General features: G+C 49.1%; 1 protein-coding gene across 2 annotated transcripts in view; it reads left to right on the forward strand.

Annotated features, from left to right (window-relative positions):
* The window catches only part of DOCK3 (dedicator of cytokinesis 3), a 585745-nt gene that overhangs the window by 114056 nt on the left and 445244 nt on the right, over positions 1-26445 (forward strand). For both annotated transcript variants that reach the window (XM_084634267.1, XM_084634266.1), the window contains exon 3: positions 21067-21107. In XM_084634267.1, the coding sequence (XP_084490393.1) occupies positions 21067-21107 (41 nt within the window). The remainder of the gene's footprint in view (positions 1-21066; positions 21108-26445) is intronic.

Here is a 26445-nt window from a genome sequence, read left to right on the forward strand (position 1 = left end):
AAGGTAGCCCGGCAGGGGTGGGTGAGGAGGGAAGCACCGGGTGGGGTGGTGGATGAGGGGAGGTGGGAAGGACAAGTCCACACTACAGTTCAAAACTTACTGAATGCCAGCCTTCTGTTGCTTGGGCAGTTCTCTGGGGTGGAGTGGCTGGTGCCCGCAGCCTCCCCTCGCCCCATGTTCTTGGTGAGGAGGATATGGAACTTGGGGAGGAGGGCAGGCGGTTATACAGGGGCTGCAGCGACGGTCTGTGCTACTGCTGCCTTTCCTGCAGCTCCACCAGACACCTGAGCATGTCAGTGTGCTCCCCCATTAGACTCAGCATTACATCCTGCCTTCTTTCATTGCGCTCCTGCCTCCTTTCATTGTGCTCCTCCCTCCTCTCATCACGTTAATTTAACACTTTCCTGGACTCTGCCATTGTTTGCCTCCACACATTCTGCTGAGCTCTTTCAGTGCCGGAGGACTGCATGAGCTCTGAGAATATTTCATCGCAAGTGGGTTTTTTTGGCCTTCTAATCTGCGCTAGCCTCTGGGACGGAGATGATAGGGGGAGTGTAGAAACATTTTCAGCTGTGGGAGGAAAAAAAGGGAGAGTATTTAAAACGATATATTTTAGAGAACAAAGGAAAGAGTATTTCACACTGAATCAAGAGATTCACGTTATGTAGCACATGTGCTTTTGGTACACGGTTGCATTTTGCCTCTTATATTGAGTGCCTGCTGGTTTGGTGTGAGACATCAACACACGCTCGGCTGGGCAGTAGAATTCGCCTTGCAGGCAGCCATGGTAAGGCAAAGGGTTTTGGCTTCTTCAACCTTCATAACATGTGGGAACGGTTTCAAACAGCAGCACCCTCCTTTCCCATACCAAGCAAAGCCCGTTGGGTTGGCCATTTAAAAGGAGGGGCTGTGGTTTTAGGGTGAATGTGCAGCACAACCCAAGCCCCACCTCCCACCCAATTCTCTGGGATGATTGCTTCACCCTCTCCCACCGCCCCCCACCACATGGCGAGTATCAGGGAAGATACCTGTCAGCCAAACGTGAACAGCTCAGCATGAACGGGCCTCCCCGCTCCACATGGCTAACAGCGGGGATGATTTCTTTTCAGCCAAAGGCAAACAGCCCAGCAGGAATGGGCACCTCTGAATGTCCCCTTAAACAAATTTCCTGTATTTCAACCAGGTGACCATGAATGATATCGCTCTCCTGAGGGTAACACAGAGAGTACCTCCAGGAGAGCTTCATGGAGATGTCCCTGGAGGATTTCTGCTTCATCCCCAGACACGTTAACAGACTTTTCCGGTAGCTATACTGGCCACGAATGCATCCCAATTCTTCAGGTCAAATTAATCATTAAACGTGCTTGCTTTTAAACCCTGTATTATATTTACAAAGGTACACTTACCAGAGGTGCCTTCTCCGGTTTCATGGTCTGGGAGCTCCCCTTGGGAGGGTTGGGAGGGTATTGGCTCCAGGGTGATGAACATTCCCTGGCTGCCGGGGAGAAGGGATTCTCCGCTTGCGTGCTGTGTGCTATCTTCAACCTCCTCCTCCTCATCATCCACAAAATCCTCATCCCTGTTGCGTGAGACTGCCCCCTTGCTGGTGTCCAGGGACAGTGGTGGGGAAGTGGTAGGGGCTCCCCCTAGAATTGCATGCAGCTCATCATAGAAGCAGCATGTATGGGGCTCTGACCCGGAGCGACCATTTGCTTCCTTTGTTTTTTGGTGGGCTTGCCTCAGCTCCTTAAGTTTCACGTGGCACTGCTTTGTGTCCCTGTTGTAGCCTCTGTCCATCATGCCCTTGGAGATTTTGGCAAATATATTGGCATTTCGTCTTTCAGAACGGAATTCTGCCTGCACGGATTCTTCTCCCTATACAAAAAGAAAAGGAGTACTTGTGGCATCTTAGAGACTAACCAATTTATTAGAGCATAAGCTTTCGTGAGCTACAGCTCACTTCCACGATATGCATCTGAGGAAGTGAGCTGTAGCTCACGAAAGCTTATGCTCTAATAAATTGGTTAGTCTCTAAGGTGCCACAAGTACTCCTTTTCTTTTTGCGAATACAGACTAACACGGCTGTTACTCTGAAATCTCCCTATACAGTGATCAGATCTAGTAACTCCCGTTAGGTCCATGCTGGAGCTCTTTTGTGATTCTGGGACTCCGTGGTCATCTGTGCTGATGAGCTCTGCATGGTCACCTGTGCTGATCAGCTTGCCACACTGGCCAAACAGGAAATGAAATTCAAAGTTTCTAGGGCTTTTCCTGTCTACCTGGCCAGCGCATCTGAGTTGGGAGTGCTGTCCAGAGCGGTCACAATGGAGCACTCCGGGATAGCTCCTGGAGGCCAATACCGTCAAATTGCATCCACACTACCCCAAATTCGACCCAGCAAGGTCGATTTTAGCGCTACTCCCCTCGCCGGGGAGAAGTACAGAAATAGTTTTTAAGAGCCCTTTAAGTCGACAAAACAGGCTTGGTCGTGTGAACAGGTGCAGGGTTAAATCGACCTAATGCTGCTAAATTTGACCTAAACTCGTAGTGCAGACCAGGGCTAAGCATCTCTGACGGTATCTTCTAGACTGAGCACTGAGCCCCATTGGATAGATAGAAAGATTAACCTAAATAATCTATGCAGAAGCGCCTGGAACCCCATAAGATTGGGTCCCTAATCCATGAACTATTGAAACTCATTTACAAAACTTTTCTTAAACATTACATGAATATATTGTCTCATACTATAGAATTACAATTTATAATCCCTATTCCATGATGAGATCTCTTTGAGCTATAATGTATCTATTTTTAGATAAAATGCTTTTGGAGGAAAAAACCTTTTTATCAAAAAAATCCAATTTAAATTAAAAAAATCCATTTTTTAATTTTTTTTAAATCATTGATATTTATCCACCCTGCTAGAAACAATTCTACCAGCTATTTAAGCCCTACAGTCTAAATTTCATTTGTTTGTAGCAAAGTTGGTTCTGGTTTAATCAAATATGTTAGATCTGCAATAAAGAACGTTAACTGTTGAAAAATGTGAAAGATCTAAGAGAATTTTAATGAAGCATGAGTGGAAAATGAGATTACCAAACTTCTAGTGGGATTTTAGTAAAAGACAGAATTATTGTATCAGTAGGCATGTCAGTAGTGAGAACTCCATGAGTAATAAATAACTTGCATATAAATTAAAATATTCCAGAACTTAACATACTACTGTCCAATGTAGTTTTTATAGGTAAGAGGTTCAGAAATGTGTTAGTTGATCAGAGAGCAGCTTTGCATGCTTTATGGTGTAACCAGTGTTATATAGGGAAGTGGAAGTCTGGAAAGAAGGCTCATTGAATTAAGAGGATAGGGGAGCTTTTCCAAGATCCTAAATGTACTCTGGTGTGCTGCAGGTTCTCCTTTGAGTGATTGTGTACATATGCGTTCCACTGTAGATGTATGTGCGCCCAATGTACTCGAGTCAGAGACTTTTGACAGCTGTACATCTAGGCAGTGCACATACCCCAGTTCTTTTTGTGAGTTTTGCTGGGAGTATAAAAGGGCCATATCTCCTTCTTGGTTCCTTTTCACTACCCATGGTGAGAGTCAGAGCTCCCCATAGCTTTTTACATTGGTTAGCCAGCGTTTTCTGAAAAGCTTGGCGTATATAGTTATAGATAGTTTAGTTTGTTGTAAGTATTTAGTGTAGTGATCTGGGAATTTATTATGAAAAAAATCGACAGGTTTCAAGTAGTGTGCCACCTGTGGGATGATTTTCCCTGTCATGGACAGGCACAAAAGCTGCTTAATCTGCCTGGGGAAGGACACATGAGGGACAAATGTCCAGTTTGTACCTCCTGCCCACCAGTACAAAGAAGCAGAGGACTTCTGCCTAAACGTTCACCTGATGAAGGAGGTGATGCGTCCTGTGCTGGAACCAGCCCCTGAACGTGTTCCTTTTCTGTACATCTAAGCTTGTGAATTTATATTGTATGAGTTATACAAGACATTCTTAATGTTAATTGGAGGATAGTTATGGGTATGTAATTTGAAATTGATTTGAAGACAGATGCTAGAAGGTAAGGGGCATCGTAGGAGAAATCCATCGTAACCTGCCTGCCCTCCAGGAAAATATAAATGGCTGTTGTCTTTTTCTGCCTATCCGCCATTCATTGCTTTTATAGTAATTGTAACTACAAGGTATTCTTTTGGTTCATAAAAATGTTTGAATTAATAAACCTGAGTGTTTTGGCCAGTGTGTGTTTAAACTTCATCCAACAGTTATTTAGATAGATAATTATGGGTTTTTTAAAAACCCTGAATTTGTTATTACTACATAATTTATATATTAACACAGTTATCTAAATTATATAACAACGTAGACTGGTTTAAATTATTTTTGAAATGCTTTGAATGTGAGTGAATTATTTTTTAAAAAATTAAGATTACAAATAAAAGTAGGTTTCAGAGTAGCAGCCATGTTAGTCTGTATCCGCAAAAAGAAAAGGAGTACTTGTGGCACTTAGAGACTAACAAATTTATTTGAGCATAAGCTTTTGTGAGCTACAGCTCACTTCATCGGATGCATGCAGTGGAAAATACAGTGGGGAGATTTTATATACACAGAGAACATGAAACAATAGGTGTTACCATACACACTGTAACGAGAGTGATCAGGTAAGGTGAGCTATTACCAGCAGGAGAGAAGAAGTTAAAAAAAAACAAACAAAAAAACCCCTTTTGTAGTGATAATCAAGGTGGGCCATTTCCAGCAGTTGACAAGAATATGTGAGGAACCGGGGGGGGGGGGGAATAAACATGAGGAAATAGTTTTACTTTGTGTAATGACACATCCACTCCCAGTCTTTATTCAAGCCTAATGTAATGGTGTCCACTTTGCAAATTAATTCCAATTCAGCAGTCTCTTGTTGGAGTCTGTTTTTGAAGATTTTTTGTTGAATAATTGCAACTTTTAAGTCTGTAATCGAGTGACCAGAGAGATTTAAGTGTTCTCCGACTGGTTTTTGAATGTTGTAATTCCTGACGTCTAATTTGTGTCCATTTATTCTTTTACGTAGAGACTGTCCGATTTGGCCAATGTACATGGCAGAGGGGCATTGCTGGCACATGATGGTATATATCACATTGGTAGATGTGCAGGTGAATGAGCCTCTAATACTGTGACTGATGTGATTAGGCCCTATGATGGTGTCCCTGAATAGATATGTGGACACAGTTGGCAATGGGCTTTGTTGCAAGGATAGGTTCCTGGCTTAGTGTTTTTGTTGTGTGGTGTGTGGTTGCTGGTGAGTATTTGCTTCAGGTTGGGGAGCTATCTGTAAGCAGGGACTGGCCTGTCTCCCAAGATCTGAGAGAGTGATGGGTCGTCCTTCAGTATAGGTTGTAGATCCTTGATGATGTGCTGGAGAGGTTTTAGTTGGGGGCTGAAGGTGATGGCTAGTGGCGTTCTGTTATTTTCTTTGTTGGGCCTGTCCTGTAGTAGGTAACTTCTGGGTACTCTTCTTGCTCTGTCAATCTTTCTTCACTTCAGCAGGTGGGTATTGTAGTTGTAAGAATGCTTGATAGAGACCTTGTAGGTGTTTATCTCTGTCTGAGGGTTTGGAGCAAATGCGTTTGTATCATAGAGCTTGGCTATAGACAATGGATCATGTGGTGTGGTCTGGATGAAAGCTGGACTCATGTAGGTAAGTATAGTGTCAGTAGGTTTCCGGTATAGGGTGGTGTTTATGTTACCATCGCTTATTAGCACTGTAGTGTCCAGGAAGTGGATCTCTTGTGTGGAGTGGTCCAGGCTGAGGTTGATGGTGGGATGGAAATTGTTGAAATCATGGTGGAATTCCTCAAGGGCTTCTTTTCCATGGGTCCAGATGATGAAGATGTCATCAACGTAGTGCAAGTAGAGTAGGGGCATTAGGAGATGAGAGCTGAGGAAGCATTGTTCTAAGTCATCCATAAAAATGTTGGCATACTGTGGGGCCATGTGGGTACCCATAGCAGTGCCGCTGATTTGAAGGTATGCATTGTCCCCAAATGTGAAATAGTTATGGGTGAGGCCAAAGTCACAAAGTTCAGCCACCAGGTTTGCTGTGACATTATCAGGGATACTGTTCCTGACGGCTTGTAGTCTATCTTTATGTGGAATGTTGGTGTAGAGGGCTTCTACATCCATAGTGGCTAGGATGGTGTTATCAGGAAGATCACCGATAGATTGTTGTTTCCTCAGGAAGTCAGTGGTGTCTCGGAGGTAGCTGGTAGGGTAGGGACTGAGGAGGGAGTCTACGTATCCAGACAGTCCTGCTGTCAGGGTGCCAATGCACTGAGTGAGTTATAGGAAACTCTGCTTGTATTCAAGATTTCCTGCAGTTAGCAAGGTGGTTATGTTTTAAAGACATTTTTGCATGTAAAGATCTTTGCAGCTCACATAAATCTTTATTGAAAAATATTTGGAAAACTTGATACACAGGAGAGTGCTTTGTAGCAAGAAAATATCCTTTCTTTGATGTTCATTTGATTTTTTTTTGTGCCTGACTTATGGACATGCAGGTGATTGGACAGGAGGCAGGAGAATGAATGCAAGGGCAGATCACAGAGGAAGGGTGAGGAGGGGAATATGATGGAAAAGGGGAAACTCAAAGGGTAGAGTCAAAACTGTAATGGGAAATGGATGGCAGTTCCCCATCTTAGGGGTATGGAGAGAGTAAGTAGAGTCACCATCCTAGCAGCCAGTAAATTTTAGTGTTAATTAAGAGTTGACTTTTCAATCTGATATTCTCTCTTGCATCCTGGCAGAAGAGCAGAGGGGAGTTGGAAAGTCCAAAGGCTGACTAAAAAACACAGTTTGGCCCCCAAATCCATTAATTTTTTTAAAAAATTGAATCTCATGATTTTTGATGTCATGTAGTTGGCAATAGCTGATATGGAGTTTTTGTAAAAAGTCTGAGCAAGGTTACAACCTATCTTGGGGCAGTTGTTGAAGTGAAGTATCAGTCAGTGTCCCTTCAGAGAGATGGCCATTTTAAACTTTCTGATCTTTAGGGTCTTTTCCCTTGATGGTTTTATACTCAGTACAAGGGAAGAGCGTAGTGAAGCAAGACACCAGCGCGACACCTCCTGCTGGTCATTTTGGGAATTAGCTCAATTCCAGCTCCGGGGCTCCCTCTGCTGGCCGGTGTCTTGCCTTCCTCAGGCCCTGTGTCCCTCCCAGACCCCCTTTTACCTCGGGGTTCTGTCCCAGCAGTACCCCCACACTTTGGGTCTCCCCTCCCAGGGGAATCCCCAATCCTCTATCCTCACCTTGCCTCAGTGGCTACTGCCAGTAATTATCTAGCCCCTTTCACTGGGGCAGACTGCAGTCTGTAATGGCCACTCATCATTGGCAAGGGAGTGAGACCTGCTGCCTTTGCCTATCCCCGGGCTGCGCCTCTGCATCTCCAGTACCTTTCGTAGGCTTTCAACAAGACCTGCAGCCTGGTGGTTTACCAGGCTGGAGCTCCCCAGCTCCCTTTTCCCTTCCCCAGCACTGCTGTGCTTTCTCCCACTCAGGTACCTTACTTCCCACTCCAGGGCTAGAGTGAGACTCCTCTGTCTCCTGGCCCCACAGACCTTTTATTCAGGCCAGCTGTGGCCTGATTAAGTCAGCCACACCTGGGGCCAACAACCTCACCAGGCTCTCAGAGCTGCTCTTAATCCCTTTTACGGTGGAGTGGGGCAGCCACCCCACTACAAAGAGTCATTGAGAAAAATGATAAGAGAAACCCTTCTCAAGACGTCATCCGTCTGAAGGCGATTGTAGCTTCTGAACTGTTGAGAACACTGAGAAACGGCAACTCTTTTGAAAAAGGGCTGTTCTTTGTGAAATTCTCTGTCAGACCATTGTATCAGCCTTTGCTGAAAGAAAAACTTTCAATTATGAAAAGTAATGGGAAAAATGACCATTAATAAGAAAAAATCAAATATGGGCTTGTGGCAGGGCAGGACTCGCCCCTGCGGCACCTCCTACTGGTTGTCCAGGGAATTAGTGTTGAGCCTCTGGGGCGCCCTCTGCAGGCTGGTGTCCTGCTTGCCGCGGGGCCCCGAGTCCCTCCCGGACCCTGGTGCCCCTTTCACGCCGGGGTGGTGCCCCCTGGCAGTGCCTCCACAGATCTGGGTCTCCCCCTGCGGGAACCCCCACCCTCTATCCCCACCTCGCCTCAGTCTTTGGTTACTGCCTGTCACCATCTGCAGCATAATTCCCACTCATCATCGGCAAGGAGGGTCTGGACCTGCTGCTTCTGCCTACCCTTGGGCTGCCCTCTGCAACCTCAGTACCCTTTTCCTAGGCCTTCATCAAGGCCTGCAGCCTGGGGGTTTCCCAGGCCAGAGCTCCCCAGCTCCTCTGGCCTTTCCCCAGCCCTGCTCCACTTTAGGTACCCTGCTCAGCTCCCAGCAGTCAGGCCCCTCCCTCTTAACATGTAGATAGAAACTGTCCTCCTTGCCCACGGCCCTTCGATAATGGACAGCTGGGCCCTGACTGGGGTGTGGCCACAGCTGTGGCCATTTCCCCAATTAGCTGAGGCTTGCTGCTTTCCCTAGCAGCAGCCCTCTCCCAGGGCTGATTTCAAGCCCTTCAAGGCAAGACCAGGTGACCACCCCACTACAGAAAGGAAAGGTCAGTCTGTTCAGGCTGCCCTGTTGGGTGGAGCTCTCTCCCTTCCTGGGCTGCTGCTGCTGCTGGGAGCTCCCTCCCTGGGCTGTTACTGCTGGCTGGAGCTCTCTGCCTCCCTCCCTGGAGGGCTGCTGCTGGCTAGGACCCCTTCTGGGAGCTGCTGCTGCTGTTGTTGTTGCTGCTGCTGTGGGGAGGAGGGGCCTTGCCGGCCTGTCTCCCCATCCCCACCCCTCTGGAGGGAGAAGAAGCGAGGACCCCACCACCACCATTGTCACCCCTTCTGCCTGGGTCCTCACCTGGCTGGCCACCGCCCGCTTGCTGCAGCTTCTAGGCTTGCTGCCTCGTCGAGACCACTGCAAGGAATTGTGGACAGGGTTGGTTATTGGACTGAGTGACTTTAACAGGTGGTGGTAGCCTTTTGCTGCTGTGGGGAGCTGGGGGAGAGGTGTGGAGCGCTCCCCTAGTCCTACTGCTTCCCACCACATCTTCCTTCACCACCACCACCACCCCTTTTTGCCACTACCCCCTCCGTCAACCCAGCTGACCATTAACACCTGCTGCTCTCCCCTCGACGGGGCTGCCTGCTTCTTCACCCACCATCATCTGGGACTGTTTCCAGCAGCAAGCAAGGACTGGAGTGAGCCCTACAAGCGCTCGTGGGTGCGCTCCCCCCCTTTTTTGTTTGGACTTGGCCCCTCTCCCTCAGTTGCATTTGGGTGGGAGGGTCTCCCCATTACCCCCCCAGCCCAGTTTTTCTCCTCCCTTCCTCTCGTAGCTCCCGGGAAGATTTTTCCCGGGTTGTTTGCCTGTCCCACCCTGACCCCATCCTAGGTTCCTGGGTTTGTTTGTATGCCTGCCCTGCCCCAAGCCTTGCAAGTTTGTTACTTTGCCTGCCCCGCCCTTCCTGAGGAGTTGAGTTTCCCCCCTTGTGCTCTACTTGCCCCGCCCTCAGTTGTTTCCTGTTCCCCATGACTCCCGCTGACCCCTGCCCTGTCCAACCCGCAGTTTGGTGTGCCCATGTCCCCTTTCGGAGCGCTTGTGCCCTCCCTCCCCCCCGTTTTTTAAGTTGTTTACCCTGATCACTGCACCTCCCCGATGCTATTATAGTCCTTCCCCTTCCGAGTGCAGCCGGAGGAGCCGGTGCCCTGCCCTATGCCTGTGATTGTCCCCCTCTCCTTTGTTGTCCCCATGTCCTCCTGTTGTTAGCACCCTCCTCCCCTGCCTGCAGCCTAGTGGGAGGAGTGGTTGCTTTTTGCCTTCCCCCCCGGTACCCTCCTACAGTTCCCCCCCGCCGCTCATGCTGGTGCCCTCCATCCTGTATACAGTCTAGCAGGGAGGAGTGGTTGGCCCTGTCCCACCTTCGCTATTCCCAATACCCTGTTTGCTGGACCCTCCTCCCCGCCTGCCGTCTACTGGGGAGGAGCAGTCGTCCATTGTCCCACCCCCGATTTAGGGCCGCCTCCTGCCTCTTTCCACCATGGAGAAGGACCCTGCCTCTGCCCCTGGTCCCGTCCCAGGCCCTGCTCCTGCCCCCACTGCTCCCATAGTTCCTCCCCTGCCACCACCCTTGCCCATCCCAGCGGCTACTTTCTCGACCACTACTAGCCTAGACTCCGTCGCTGCCATGGCTGCCCCTTCCATTGGCAAAAAGGGCCAGGGGAATAAAAAGGGCAAAGGCCCCGCCCGGAAAACAAAACCTCCTGTTGGGGGGGCTGCCCTCCCTGCCGCGGCCCTGACATCTGCCACAGCTCCTTCCTCCCGAGCCGTTCCCTCCACCAGCTCTGGGGGCGCTCCATCCCTAGCCCTCAGAGCGTATGCCCAAGTGGCCGCCGCCCCCCTGCATGCCACCACGCCATCTGCCCCAACTGCCGGCTCCGGTACCATTCCTGGTGGCTGGGGCCCCTTCCCCTCGCTGACCAGGAGGCATGGCGTCTGCTGCCTCCTGGTGTCTGCCTCGCCCCACGTTGAAACGTACATGCAGGCATTGGCATGGGTGGTAGGGCCCATGGCCATCGTGGTGGTCTCCAAGATGTATGGTAAGGTTGTGCTCTTCCTAGCGTCGGAGGCCGCCGCTAAGGAGGTGGTAGAGAAGGGCACAGTGGTGCGGGGTGTGTTCGTAGCCCTAGAACACCATAAATCGTGCGGCGCCCATAAATCGTGGGCTCGATCCCTCCCCTCCGACGAGGAGGGAGAGGAGGCCCCCTGAAAAATGCTGCGGGGGGCTGATGCTGTTACATCTTTTGCCGCGCCTCCGGATGGAGCTCAGCAGGAGACGCTGGCTATGGCAGCCATGGCAGCAGACGGAGGTGTCACCGCCCCCCTTATTGAGTACCCTCCCTAGGAGGCCTCTGTAGGAGTTCCCCTGGCCCCTTTGCCATCTGCGCCCCCTACCATTGTCGATACCGGAGCTATTACTGCCCAGGCTCCTGACGGGGAAGACTCTGGGGCCGCAGGGACTGGATTTACCTCCGTATTCGAGGATATTGAGGCCCTGGGTCTTACCCCGGTCACCCAGAGGGAGGACGACCCCCAGTCAGCGGGCCTCGATCTGGGTGGTGGCTCAGTTCCACCACCCCCTCCTCCTTCTCCCTGCCCCTCACTCCCAACTGTAGCCCCCGCTCTGGTCCTGGGGGCGCCCCCGGCTCTCCCTAGAGGCGACGGCTGATGCCGAGCGGTCCGGCCCTGAGCCTGTGGGCGTGCCCTCTAGCGCCCGGACGGAGCAGTTGGCTTCCCCTCCGGAGGGGGGCCCCACTGAAGTTTCCGTAGTGCCTGACACCGTGGCTGTGGGTGACGTGTTTCTCACAGCTCCCGTGCCCGGCGTCGACGCTGGCCTCTCTCTGACCCCGGTCCCGTTGTCCCCCGCTCCTGGCCGAGAGGAGCCGCACCCCGATAGCCCGGTTGCCGGGGACCGCGAATCCATCAGTGTCCCCGTTCCTGTTCCTACCCCTGCTCCCGGCCCCTTTCCTGCCCCGGTCCCAATATCAGCCGTTGTCCCTGCTCCCGCCCCTTCTTCTGTCCTCGCCCCTGGCCCGGTCCCCGCCCCGTCCCTGATCCTATTTCCGTACCCGATGAGTTGCTCACCCCCTTCCCTGCCGCCGCCCCTGAGGTTGTCTCGTTTCCTCTGTCTACGGACAATTCTCAGGGGGCGGTTTTCGTGTTCCCTCTTCCTAACATCATGGGGGCTGCACTATTCCCTCCGCCACTCCCTCCTGTGCCGGGGATGGGGACAGGCTGCCCGGTGCAACTACGCTGGGGTTCCGCTCCATGCTTCCCCGTCTCTGCAGGCCGCGAAGATCTTTTAGGGGCCTTACCGGAGGGCGGCGGCGGGTTGGCTGCCGCGTCCCCCTCTGCGCTGAGGGAAGAGCTGTGCCATTTCCTGCTGGACACTCGTGGTTCAAAGGGCAAGATGCAGCTCGCCCTCCAGCGCTGGGGGGACTTCCATCGTGTCCTCCGGGCTGTGAAGGGCCTTTTGGGGGAGGAGAGAGGGACCGGGAGGCAGGGCCTCACAGCCTACCAGCAGGCACGTAAATTCCGCAACTCCCTGATGACCTTTGGGGTCGAACATGGGTTGTTGCGGGGCCCGCTGGAGGCCGTCAATTCCCCTGCCCGTGAGGATTCACCCCGGCCCTCCCTATGAAGGATACCATCTTTGCTACGTTGAACGCCAGGGGTTGTACCGTGGGTCTCCTCAGGAGCCAGGTGCTCTCCTTCCTTTGGGAGGGGGTACTCTGTGATCTTCCTGCAGCAGACCCACACGGCTCCAGCCGTCGAGGCTAGCTGGCGGCTGGAATTGGGGGATGACGTTTACCGTAGCCACCTCGTCTCTCGTTCGGCTGGGGTGACCATCCTGTTCTCGCCCGAGGTGCTGGGGGTAGCCGAGGTCATGCTGGGTCGCCTGTTGCATGTCCGGGCCTGCGTAGAGGGGCTAAGATTAAACCTGGTCAACGTTTACGCCCCGAACACAGGCCCGGAACGAGTGCATTTCTATTGGCAGGCGTCGGCCTTCCTCGGCACCCTGGATCCTCACAAGTGCCTGGTCCTGGGCGGGGACTTCAACACCACCCTCGAGGAGTGGGACCTCTCAGGAGTCGAGACATCCCAGGCAGCCGCAGGCGTCCTCAGGGAGATCGTGGATCATCACTCCCTGGTGGACGTCTGGTGCGACCACCACCCGGATGACGATGTTACCTTTACTTATGTCCAGGTGGAGGGAGATCGGTTGCGCCAATCCCGGTTGGACTGCATTCATATCTCGTGTTTCCATCTGGCACGAGCGTATGCCTCTGGCGTTTGGCTGGCCCGGTTCTTGGATCACCACTTGGTGACCGTGACAGCCTTTCTCAGTCTGGAGAGGTCGGGGCTGGCCTATTGGCATTTTAATATCAGCTTGCTGGAGGACGTGGGCTTTGTGACTTCCTTCTGGGAGTTCTGGCTGGCCTGGCAGGGGCAGCAGCGTGCTCTTCCCTCAGCGAGGCGGTGGTAGGACGTGGGGAAGGTGCGCACACGGCTCTTCTGCCAAGACTACAACTGGGGCGCCACCCGGCGGAGGGATGCGGTGATAGGGCAGTTGGAGCGGGAGATTTTAGAGCTAGAGAGGCGTCTCGCCTCTGGCCCCGAGGATCCACCTCTCTGCGCAGCATACTAGGAGAAGCATGAGGAGCTCTGGGCCCTGGAGGACCATTGAGCCCAGGGCGCTTTTGTTCGATCCTGCATCCGCCTCCTTTGGCAGATGGATCGCGGCTCCCGCTTCTTCTACGCCCTGGAGAAAAGGAGGGAGGCCAAAAAGCATGTCACCTGCCTCCTGGCAGAGGACGGGACCCCCCTCACAGATCCAGAGGAGATGCATGGAAGGGCCAGGGCCTTCTACGCTAACCTTTTCTCCCCGGATCCGACTGACGCCGATGCCCACAGGGTGCTCTGGACCGAACTCCCAACAGTCAGTGCGGGCGACCGAGACCAGCTGGAGCTGCCTCTCTCTCTGGCTGAACATTCGGAAGCCCTCCGTCACATGCCCACTAACAAATCTCTAGGTATGGACGGGCTGACCGTGGAGTTCTACCGCATGTTCTGGGACGTCCTTGGCCCAGACCTTGTCATCATCTGGGCCGAGTCCTTGCAAAGCGGGGTCCTCCCTCTCTCGTGCAGGCGAGCTATGCTCGCCTTATTGCCAAAGAAGGGGGACCTCCGCGACTTACGGAATTGACGTCCCATCTCGCTCCTCAGCACGGACTACAAGGTCGTAGCGAAGGCCATCTCGCTGCAGCTTGGGTCCGTGCTGGCGGACTTGGTCCATCTCAACCAGACCTCCACCGTCTCAGGCTGGTCCATCTTTGACAACTTGTATTTGGTCCGGGACGTCTTGGAGCTGGGGCGTAAGGATGGTCTGTCGTTCGCCCTCCTGTCCCTGGACCAGGAGAAGGCGTTCAACAGGGTGGACCACGGGTATCTCCTGGGCACCCTGCGGGCGTTCGGCTTCTGGCCCCAGTTTGTGGGCTTTCTCCAGGTGCTGTACGCTGACACGGAGTGTTTGGTCAGGCTTAACTGGACCCTGACTGAACCGGTCAGCTTCGGGCGGGGGGTACGGCAGGGGTACCCCCTTTTGGGTCAGCTGTATGCTCTGGTGATGGAGCCCTTCCTCAGTCGGAGGTTGATGGGGTTGGCGCTTCGGGAGCCGGAGCTGCGGCTGGTCCTGTCGGCATACGCCGATGACGTGCTCCTCGTGGTCCAGGACCCGAACGACCTGGTTTATTTGGCTGCCTCCTCCGCCCGGGTCAGCAGGGTCAAGAACTCTGGCCTAGTGGTTGGGGATGGGTGGCAGGCGAGCTCCCTCCCACCCGCGCTTCAAGCCATCCGGTGGAGTGCAGGTCCGCTGCTCTATCTTGGCATTTATCTCTTCACCACGCATCCTTCTCCGCCGGAGAACTGGCAGGATTTGGAGGCCAGGGTGGGTGAGCGACTGAGGAGATGGACAGGACTGTTCCGGTGTCTCTCCCTGTGAAGGAGAGCGCTGGTGCTGAACCAACTGGTTCTGTCCATGCTCTGGCACCGACTCAACACCCTGAGCCTGGCCCCGAGGATCCTGGCCAGGCTCCAGAGGATGGCTCTGGAGTTCTTCTGGCTGGGGCTGCACTGGGTCTCTGCAGGGGCTCTGAGTCTTCCCCTGGAGGAGGGAGGACAGGGTCTAGTTTGCTTGCGCAGCCAGGTCCATGTCTTCCGTCTCCAGGCCCTGCAATGGCTCCTTTATGGTGCAGGTAGTCCAGTGTGTAGTATGTTGGTGCACGCCTTCCTCCGCCACCTCCGCTTTCCCTTTCGACCCCCAGGCGCGTACTCCAGTAGGTGAAGGCCGCCTTGTCACCCAATTCTCTCACTTTCCTGTGGTAAGCCCTGTAAGAGGATGTTCCCCGCCCACCCCTGGCCCTCCGGACATTTTTCTTGGGCCCCTGTTCCACGAGCCCCCCCCCCCCCCGGCCTCTCCGCTCCCACACATTCCCTGCAGCCAGTCCGGTTTTGAACCGCACCCAGAAACCATCTGTACACGCTCGTGCTCCATACGTTACATTTCCTCACCCTCATGTCCCGCCCTGACACCAAATGGCGGGACTATCTTCCACCTAAAGAGGGTGAGGAGCCCCGGTGGGCCAGCCTTTATTCCATCTTGGTCCCACGGCCCGCCGGGGACGTTAGTTGGCGGCTCCTTCATGGAGCCATGAGCACTGGCATGCACCTGACGCAGTTCACCACTACAGCGGAGGCCTGCCCCTTTTGCGGTGTGAGGGAGAACCTGGCGCATGCCTGTCTCGAATGTGCCAGGTTGAAGCCCCTAGTCTGGCTCCTCCAGAACCTCTTGTTGAGGTTCTGGCTGCACTTTTCCCCACACTTGTTCCTCTTTGCACACCCTATCTGTGGCCCCACGAAGTCGCGAGACCTCCTCGTCAACCTCCTTCTGGCTCTGGCCAAAGTCTCCATCTACAATACCAGGAGGAGGATGTTGGACGAGGAGGTCCTCTGCGACTGCGGGGCCTATTTCTGTTCCTCCCTAGTTTCATGCATCTGGGCAGAGTTCCACTGGGCTGTGTCCGCTGGCTCCCTCGACAGCTTTGAGGAGCAGTGGGCTCTGTCCAGGGTTCTCTGCTCGGTGTCCTCCTCCGGTATCCTCATTTTGAACCTCTGAGGTTCAAACCTCAGACCTCACTCTGGTCCCTGTTTTTCATTAGTTGCCCCCTGTAATCAGTTGGTCCCTGGGTCCAGTGGTCCTTCCCGCTAGGCTGGGGGAAGGGCCTTTAGCAGTGGGTGGGCTTGCGCCCACCCACTTCCCAGGTTTTCCAATAAGACCCTGCTACAGGCCGATACGTATAATTTCAGTTACTTTTATTTGAAGAGTCTTTTATGCTGTTACTGAGATTATTAGAGGCAAAGGTCTGACACTGGGTACTCAATTTCTTAAAGGACCCATTTTTAATTATTTTTCATTCCTAAAGTAATTAAAAAATTGTAAACTGTCAAAAATCATTCTGTATGTGAACTGCTGTCATAAATATAAAGGGAAGGGTAACCACCTTTCTGTATACAGAACTATAAAATCGCTCCTGGCCAGAGACAAAAACCCTTTCACCTGTAAAGGGTTAAGAAGCTAGGATAACCTCGCTGGCACCTGACCAAAATGACCAATGAGGAGACAAGTTACTTTCAAAGCTGGGGGGTGGGAGGGAAAACAAGGGGTCTGTCTGTCTGTGTGATGCTTTTGCCAGGAACAGAAAAGGAATGGAGTCTTAGAACTTAGTAAGTAATCTAGCTAGATATGCGTTAGATTCTGTTTTGTTTAAATGGCTGGTAAAATAGCTGTGCTGAATGGAATGTATATTCCTGTTTTTGTGTCTTTTTGTAACTTAAGGTTTTGCCTAGAGCGGTTCTCTATGTTTTGAATCTGATTACCCTGTAAAGTATTTACCATCCTGATTTTACAGAGGTGATTCTTTTACTTTTTCTTTAATTAAAATTCTTCTTTTAAGAACCTGATTGCTTTTTCATTGTTCTTAAGATCCAAGGGTTTGGGTCTGTGTTCACCTATGCAAATTGGTGAGGATTTTTATCAAGCCTTTCACAGGAAAGGGGGGGTAGGGCTTGGGGGGATATTTTTGGGGGAAGACATCTCCAAGTGGGCTCTTTCCCTGTTCTTTGTTTAATACGCTTGGTGGTGGCAGCATAGGGTTCAAGGACAAGGCAAAGTTTGTACCTTGAGGAAGTTTTTAATCTAAGATGGTAAGAATAAGCTTAGAGGGTCTTTCTTGCAGGTCCCCACATCTGTACCCTAGAGTTCAGAGTGGGGAAGGAACCTTAACAACTGCAGTAATTTTAAAGAAGATATGCTTTGTTTTTCTGTCCATAACAAACCTGTGTATGCCTCCTTTATGTGCTAGAATCAATTGAGTCTCAACTATAGAGTCAGTATTGATGCCCTCATTAGTTCTGTAATATTTTATTTTTTTTGGTCAGAGGAACTGGGTATGAATATTTATTTTTGATTCTTTAACATACTATCATAGTAGAGAGTGGGAACATGTTATAATCCAGGGCAGGGATCTCCTCTTTATTGGTGTTTGTTTGTAAAATGCCAAGCATAATTAGGCCCTGATATTGAATGGGGCTTGTACATGTAGCCGTAATACAAATGATTAATAACAGTAATATTATGTTAGAATTGCTGATTATTTAAAAAATTGCTTTGTGTACATTTTTATAAGAGGAGATTATTTTAAAAAGAAAAAACCTCAGTACTATAGTAGTAGTAATAATATACAAAAACAACAGTAAAAGAATCTTAAGGTTGCAATGTCAAGACCTCAGTATTTAGGAAATGCCAGAATTAAGGTTGTCTGTGATTCATTAATTTACTCTTTGTGCATATCCATTATGATAGTCTGCAGTTACACCACCTCATTCGCAATACACCTTCTGACTTCTGCAACACTGAGGCATGAGTCCTACAGACAACAGCCTTATTCACTACACATCCCTGATTCATTCCCTGAGCTCTGTCCATTCTGTGCACTGAATGAGGCAGGGGTTTTATGGAAACAGTAGTAGATGATCATATAATTAAATACTTTATCATAATGGATATGTACAAAACCACAGGTTAACAAGTAGCTGTTAAAGACTGTTATCTGTGTAGACTTATCTTCTAGAGGGGTATGAGACACAAACTTTGGGTTTTATAATTATTTGCTAGACAGCAGAGAAAAGTTGAGACTCAGGAATCCTGGGTTCAATTTGAGTTCTGGAGGGGAGTATGCTCTCGTGTTTACAAACCCTCCTGTGTCTCTCCCCTCCCCCATCTGGTTCCATCACTGCCTCTCCTCAGAGCTCTTAACCTTCTCTCCAATTCCCACAGCTCCTGTCCTCATCCTCTGCTCCTATCCCTGCCTTCTTTAGTTCCTGCTCCTATATCCTCTGTCCCTATCCTCCCCCATGCTCCTATCCCTTCCTCCCTTGCTCGTGTTCCTGTTCCGTCCCCCTGTCTGCTCCTCTTCCCCTTCCTCAGCCCCCATGCCTCTGCGTGTCAGTCAAGCTGCTTAATACTTCTCCACACTGCCTGTGTGCTAGCAAGGAGCATTGAGAACACAGGAGAGAAGGTCTCCCTGTTCTCAGTTCTGGTGCCTGATGCCACAGTGTTCCCCAGCAATGAGGATGAGTAATTGCAATAAAAGTTCTGATGAGCCCAGGTTTCCTGGGATGGAGCATGCTCAGTGCGGATGGAATCTTTGGAGAATTGAGCTGCTGAACTCTAAGAAATTTCTTCTGAATATGTGTAAATATGTGAAACTTTTTATTCAGAGGTTAACTCATTCAGATTTGGGCAGTTTTCCTTGGGATAACAAAAGGCATGTGTCTGACACCCGTGCAATCTCAGTTGCCAGATTTCTGCTCCAGAGCATGGAGATACTAGAATTTCTCAATGAAGTGATTGAGAAAAAATTTTAAATAGGCAAAACACATCTTGTTCTCAGAAACAGCTAACCCATTTTGGTTGATTACCCTGATGCAAACACCTGGCATATAAAATTTCAGCCTGAATGTTGAAGTTTGGGAAAATTTAAGCAGCTGAAAACTGGGTTTTAAAATGGAAAAGGTTAAACAACTGTAACTGTAGGCATAGCTACCAGCTCTGCCTATAATAATAAATAGTAACATCAACCGAAATATATTACGATTGTGGCACGAAAAGGGGAAAAAAGAAAAGGAATCTGTGCTTCACTCCCCTTGGCTAGATATATTTCCTAGGGTTGACTGTTTTCTCAGTCTCTGTCCATTTGTTTCTCTCACTCAGCTCTCCAGTATCAACCTTGTTGGTCTTTCAGCACCATCAGTTTTGATTTTTTCCTGTTTTTGTTGCTGATGCTAGCTTACATAAGGTGAAATTATTCTCACCTGTTGGTGAAGCTCAGGTAGCTTGTGGAGAATGAAATTTGAACCCCTTGTAGCCCTTACTGCAGGCTGTTGTTGGAATACTACTATCTGGAGCTCTTGTGTGACGCTTGAATGGGATTTAAGCGTAATAATTGGATTTGTGCAATTGTAGATCCTGAGGTCCATTCCTTGACTTGTTTCCATCACTGTCCTTTAGAGACACTGCCACTGGGCACCCCATCCAAGCATAGTGCAACTGCAGTGTTTAAGTAGTGTGAAGGGCCTTGCTGACTCCTGTCATCCAAGATACAGCTCCTGGTGTTCCCATTGTGACCTTTGGCATTGTTTGTGCAACTTAACTGATCCCACACCAGAGAAACCGTGACAGGGCAGTGTTTACACAGTATACGTCCTTTCCACAAGTTTGCTTTCCTGATTAAATGTTGAACCTATAAAATTCAAGTGTGTTAGAAATGTACTGGAATGTCTTCTCCCATGTAGGAAAGATGTTCAGGCTGAATTATTGCCTGTGTGCTGAATGTGTACTCACCACAGCTGCTAATGGTTCCAAGTAGTTTAAAGAGACTACAAACACTAAGCTGTTTCTGTCCTTCATGGGAATAAGCAGGAGTACAAGATTCTTATGGCTTGTGGTCACTGCAGAGTAAAAATCTTTCAAGAGTTAATAACCTATGTGAGCTATAGTGTCTGTTTCAAAGATTACTCTTGGGGGAATTCTGTGCCACTATGCATGCACAGAATTTATGTCCCCCGCAGATTTCTTTGATTCCCCACAGAAAAATGACTTTCTGCTGAGGAAGCAAAGGGAAGTCACAAGAGCGGTCACACAACTTTCCCCAGCAATATGTTTTGGATACCTAGGGCAGCCGGCAGAGTGGTAAATCACTGTGGGGCAAGAGGTGGGACTGGGGAAGTCCTGGTTGGTGTCTCCTACCCTGTGCTGGACTCGGTTGCTAGTCCGGGCTGGGCTGGGGAGGACAGGACTTACTCTTCCCCTGCACGGCATCTGGGACCGGGTCAGACCCACCCCAGATTTCTCTCCTGGCTGCAGGAAGTTCTGCAAACTCCATCTCTCCCCCTGCTTCCTGCACCCATTACTCCTCAGCTGCAGGGGGAGGGATCCCTGTACAGGGAGCTGCTCTTTCATCCGCCCAACCCCTGTGAATCCAGACCCCCTTATACTCAGACCCTCTCACTGAGCCTAACCCCCCTGCACTCAGAACCCACCTTGATGGACCTGACTACCCCGATGAGACACCCATATCCCCACCTCACTGAGCTCCAACCAGTTGCACCTGGATCCCCACTCCACTGAGCTCCCCCCCGCCGAGCTACCCCCCTGCCGAGCTCTATACGCCCACACCCAGAAACTCCCCACCACTGAGCCCCAACCACCTTCACCTGGACCCCCCTGCAGAGTCCCATTACCATTGCCCCCAGAACCCTGCAACAAGCCCCTGTGCATCCAGATCCCCCACTGAGCCTCCTGCACCCAGATTGCCCCACACAAAACCCTCTCAACCCACACCTGGATCCCTCCCCCCACATACTAAGCCCCTCCACACTTGGATCCTGTCTTGCTGAGCCTGTCTGCTCACACCTGGTGCACCTGGCACGGAGGCGCAGGCCCAGTCCTTGCACTGTCAGGGTAGGGTGTAGCCTCCCTGCTGAGTCAGTGTCCTGGGGCGGAGAGCTGTACAGTGATATCCCACCTCTGTGCAGCTAGTGGCCTGTGTTCCCCAATGCTATGCTGGAGCCTCCATATTTATTTGGCAAATAATATTTGCAGAATTTTGCAGAATTTTAAAATATTGTGCGAGAATTTTAATTTTTTTATGCATAATTTTTTGGCACAAAATACATTCAGGAGTAAAAGATGACCTGAGCATTTGGACGGTTTTGCCAGTGGCAGTCAGATTATTTCAGTATAAAAAAATGCAATGCCACAATTTAATACAGTATATTTTGTCCTGTTTTAGGCTGGTACAGAGGAGTTTCCATTAAGAAGCCAAATGTAAAGGTAAGTGTAAATATAGTCTCTATTTTTAACAATTATTTGAGAATGAGGACTTTCCACCTTGCTGTTGCAGCCCTAACCCATGTTCTCCCTCACTCTTAAGACTCCACTTCCCTTTACAAATATTTTGGCATACATAATTGTACTGAATTTTTTTCTGAATTGCTTCTTAGTCATCCCAAAGGTTCAGAGACCTTTTTCATCTGCATACATGTAGGCTGTATTCATTTTGACTTTTTTTTTCAAAAAAGCCCAAATGCCTAAATAAGCCTGTACAATTCTTAATTCAGGATTTTTTAAACAAATTTAAATACTTCACTTTATCAAAATAGAAATATGAGAATTTTTGAAATAAAGCCAATTGGGGAAAAATATTGTTAATGTTTTATATTTCACAGATTTTATAGTCTAATCAAGGAAATTTTGCACCAGGAGGGCTCTTTATGCTGGCTGTGAATTTTTGTTTGTGTTCATGTACGCTTAAGTATACAAAGACACAAGCTATTTCTAACATTCAACTGGCTTTTGTTTAAAATACTGTAATTTTCAATGTAATTTGTAAAAATATATTAATGAACACTAGTGTCTAATGAATTTTTTGTTTTTTCAAAAATATACCCTACATAATCAATTAATTATATTTTTCTTCTAATAAAACTTCCCTAAGTTGTTGAGCATTTCATTCATTTGTGCATTTATTGTTACATTGTACACTGCATAAATCTGTGTTCACAGTTCTGACCCAAGAGCCATTCAAACCTACCAGTTTCCTAGGTAACCAACACAGTGCCTCAGAAACAGACGGCATAAAGTGGGAGTAAATCAGATGAAGTAAATCCAATTGCATTTCCACCTTTCCAGTATTTCTGTATGGTTAAAATGTGTGTGTTCGCTATTGACTTACTTGGTGAAGTCACTCTTGTTGGGAAAACCTATGGAAAAATCTGCTTCAAGTTTGTATTTCAATGGAAAGCGATTTTTCCTCCTCTTTATTTTTGTTCCTTGAAAATTCTTAATTTTAGTACTTCAGTGAGTTTTTAAGAGTTGTTGAACTAGTTTATTGTTTAGCTCCTGTGTATATTGCCTGTTTGCTAGCTTTTGATCTCTGTGTGGATGGCTTGTATATTTTCTTGGTGCTGAGCAACTGTGTATTTTGAATCTTGGCATCTTTTTTTCGGGATACTGTGAAAAGTAGGGAACAGTAGCCATTTTTTTTGGTATGATTGTATTTAAAATGGTGTGTACACAACTAATTGTAGGCAAACCTGGTAGCTGTGCTTGTCGTTAAAGATGCAATGCTTTCCATTATGAGACCTTGTTTTCAGTTACTTACAACTTTGCCAAACATAAACCGTTCAGACTCAAATTTCCTGTGTCAGTTGTTTCTCTCAGGATGAATGTTTTTGGAAAGTTTCAGCTAAAATGTTTCAGCCATTTCTTACAACAAGGCGAGGAAAAATACATTGTTTTGCTCACATCAAAAAAATTCTCAACTCTTTCTTTGAGATACTCTAGCACAGGGATTCTCAAACTTTTGTACTGGAGACTCTTTCACATAGCAAGCTTCTGAGTGTGACCCTCCCCTTATAAATTAAAAACATTTAAAAATATATTTAACACCATTATAAATTCTGGAGGCAAAGTGGGGTTTGGGGTGGAAGCTGACAGCTTGCAACCCCCACCCCGGTGTAATAACCTCATGACCCCCTATGGGGTCTTGAGCCCGAGTTTGAGAACCGCTCTTCTAGCACTTCCATGCTTTGCAGCAGACGTTTGAAATTTGCAAAGGGGTCACTCTGGTGTCAGAGATGTCTTTTGTCACAGTGAAAATCTTCTCAAATTTGGCCAAGTTTATAAGTCCCTGGAAAATCACAGTTTGGACATGATTAATAGAGTTTTGTTAAAGGTTAGCAGCATTATTTTCTGAAGATTCAGTCTGTAAAAAATGTGCTCCACCGCTACAAAGCTCCTATGTGCTGGCAAGGTTATCTGTGCCATCCTGACAGAGCAACTGAGCATGCTGTATCCTAGGCCTGCAGGAGCCATGCAGGACTTTTACCTGCAATTGCTCCTGCTGGCAGCAAAGGGACACTGTGGCACCAGGCACCAGAAGTAAGAGCAGGGAGACTCTCTCCTTTGCTCTCAATGCTTCTGCTTCTGTAGTGGCAGAATGGAAGAGAATGAGAAAGGAAGTTGACTTGAAAGTAGAGGCTGAGGAGCAGAGGGGAGATGTGGAAGTCAGGATGTTGAGTAGCAGGGGTGAAGATGGGAGAGAGAGGAGCAGAGAACAGAAGAAGGAAGTTTGGGAGTGAGAAGGTGAGCAGACTGGGACAGACTGTGTGAGCCTGAGTGGACAAAGTAAACAAAATGGAAAGTGCCTGCTTAATGAGCAGCTATTAGATATTGTTTTCTCTATAGTTTGTTGTGTGGCCCCATGGCTTATTTACTGCACATAGAACATCAAGGTTAGGAGGGACCTCAGTAGGTCATCTAGTCCAGCACCCTGCTGAAAGCAGGACTAATCCCCAACTAAATCATCTCAGCCAGGGCTTTGTCAAGCCTGACTTTAAAAACCTCTAAGGAAGGAGATTCCACCATCTCCCTAGGTAACCCATTCCAGTGCTTCACCACCCCCCTAGTGAAAACGTTTTCCCCAATATCCAACGTAAACTTCCCCCACTGCAGCTTGAGACCATTACTCCTCTTTCTGTCATCCGGTTCCACTGAGAACAGTCTAGGTCCATCCTCTTTGGAACCCCCTTTCAGGTAGTTGAAAGCAGCTATCAAATCCCCCCTCATTCTTCTCTTCTGCAGACTAAATAATCCCAGTTCCCTCAGCTGCTCTTCATAAATCATCTGCTCCAGCCCCCTAATCATTTTTGTTGTCCTTCACTGGACTCTTTCCAATTTTTCCACATCCTTCTTGTAGTGTGGGGCCCAAAACTGGACACAGTACTCCAGATGAGGCCTCACCAATGCCAAATAGAGGGGAATGATCACATCCCTCTATCTGCTGGCAATGCTCCTACTCATACAGCCCAAAATGCCATTAGCCTTCTTGACAAGAAGGGCAGACTGTTGACTCATATCCAGCTTCTCGTCCACTGTAACTCCTAGGTCCTTTTCTGCAGAACTGCTGCCTAGCCGCTTGGTCTCTATTCTGTAGCAATGCGTGGGATTCTTCCATCCTAAGTGCAGGACTTTGCACTTGTCCTTGTTGAACCTTATCAGATTTCTTTTGGCCCAATCCTCTAATTTGTCTAGGTCCCTTTGTATCCTATCCCTACCTTCCAGCATATCTACCTCTCCTCCCAGTTTAGTGCCATCTGCTAACTTGCTGAAGGTGCAATCCATGCCATCCTCCAGATCGTTAATGAAGATATTGAACAAAACTGGCTCCAGGACTCCGCTTGATAACGGCTGCTGACTAGACATGGAGCCATTGATCACTACCCGTTGAGCCCGACGATGTAGCCAGCTTTCGATCCACCTTATAGTCCATTCATCCAGCCCATTCTTCTTTAGCTTGCTTGTAAGAATACTGTGGGAGACCATATTAAAAGCTTTGCTAAAGTCCAGGAAAAACACATCCACTGCTTTCCCCTCATCCACAGAGCCAGTTATCTCATCATAGAAGGCAATTAGATTAGTCAGGCATGACTTGCCCTTGGTGAATCCATGCTGACTGTTCCTGATCACTTTCCTCTCCTCTAAGTGCTTCAGAATTGATTCCTTGAGGACCTGCTCCATGATTTTTCCAGGGACTGAGGTGAGGTTGACTGCTCTGTCATTCCCCGGATCCTCCTCCTCCTCCCCTTTTTCAAAGATGGTACTACATTAGCCTTTTACCGATCATCTGGGACTTCCCCCGATTGTCATGAGTTTTCAGAGATAATGGCCAATGGTTCTGCAATCACATCTGCCAACTCCTTTAGCACCCTTGGATGCAGTGCATCCAGCCCCATGGACTTGTGCTCGTCCAGCTTTTCTAAATAGTCCTGAATAACTTCTTTCTCCACAGAGGGTTGGTCCCCTCCTCCGCATACTGTGCTGCCCAGTGCAGTAGTCTGGGAGCTGACCTTGTTTGTGAAGACGGAGGCAAAAAAAACATTGAGTATGTTAGCTTTTTCCACATCCTCTGTCACTAGGTTGCCTCCCTCATTCAGTAAGGGGCCCACACTTTCCTTGGCTTTCTTCTTGTTGCTAACATACCTGAAGAAACCCTTCTTGTTACTCTTAACATCCCTTGCTAGTTGCAACTCCAAGTATGTTTTGGCCTTCCTGATTTCACTCCTGCATGCCTGAGTAATATTTTTATACTCCTCCCCAGTCATTTGTCCAATCTTCCACTTCTTGTAAGCTTTTTATTGTGTTTAAGATCAGCAAGGATTTCACTGTGAAGCCAAGCTGGTCGCCTGCCATATTTACTATTCTTTCTACACATTGGGATGGTTTGTTCCTGCAACCTCAATAAGGATTCTTTAAAATACAGCCAGCTCTCCTGGACTCCTTTCCCTTTCCTGTTGTTATTCTCCCAGAGGATCCTGCCCATCAGTTCCCTGAGAGAGTCAAAGTCTGCTTTTGTGAAGTCCAGGGTCTGTATTCTGCTGCTTTCCTTTCTTCCTTGTGTCAGGATCCTGAACTCGACCATTTCATGGTCACTGCCTCCCAGGTTCCCATCCACTTTTGCTTCCCCTACTAATTCTTCCCTCTTTCTGAGCAGCAGGTCAAGAGGAGCTCCGTCCCCTAGTTGGTTCCTGCAGCACTTGCACCAGGAAATTGTCCCCTATACTTTCCAAAAACTTCCTGGGTTGTCTGTGCACTGCTGTATTGCTCTCCCAGCAGATATCAGGGTGATTGATGTCCCCCATGAGAACGAGGGCCTGTGATCTAGTAACTTCTGCGAGTTGCCGGAAGAAAGCCTCGTCCATCACATCCCCCTGGTCTGGTGGTCTATAGCAGACTCCCACCACGACATCACCCGTGTTGCTCACACGTCTAAACTTAATCCAGAGACTCTCAGGTTTTTCTGCAGTTTCATACCGGAGCTCCGAGCAGTCATACTGCTCTCTTACATACAGTGCAACTCCCCCACCTTTTCTGCCCTTCCTCTCTTTCCTGAACAGTTTATATCCATCCATAACAGTACTCTAGTCATGTGAGTTATCCCACCAAGTCTCTGTTATTCCAAACACATCATAATTCCTTGACTGTGCCAGGACTTCCCGTTCTCCCTGCCTGTTTCCCAGGCTTCTTGCATTTGTGTATAGGCACTTAAGATAACGCGCTGATCGTCCTGCTTTCTCACTATGAGGCAGGAGTCCTCCCCTCTTGCGCTCTT

This window comes from Lepidochelys olivacea (assembly GCF_965140295.1).
Source record: "Lepidochelys olivacea isolate rLepOli2 genome assembly, chromosome: 7".
Taxonomy (NCBI): Eukaryota; Metazoa; Chordata; order Testudines; family Cheloniidae; genus Lepidochelys; species Lepidochelys olivacea.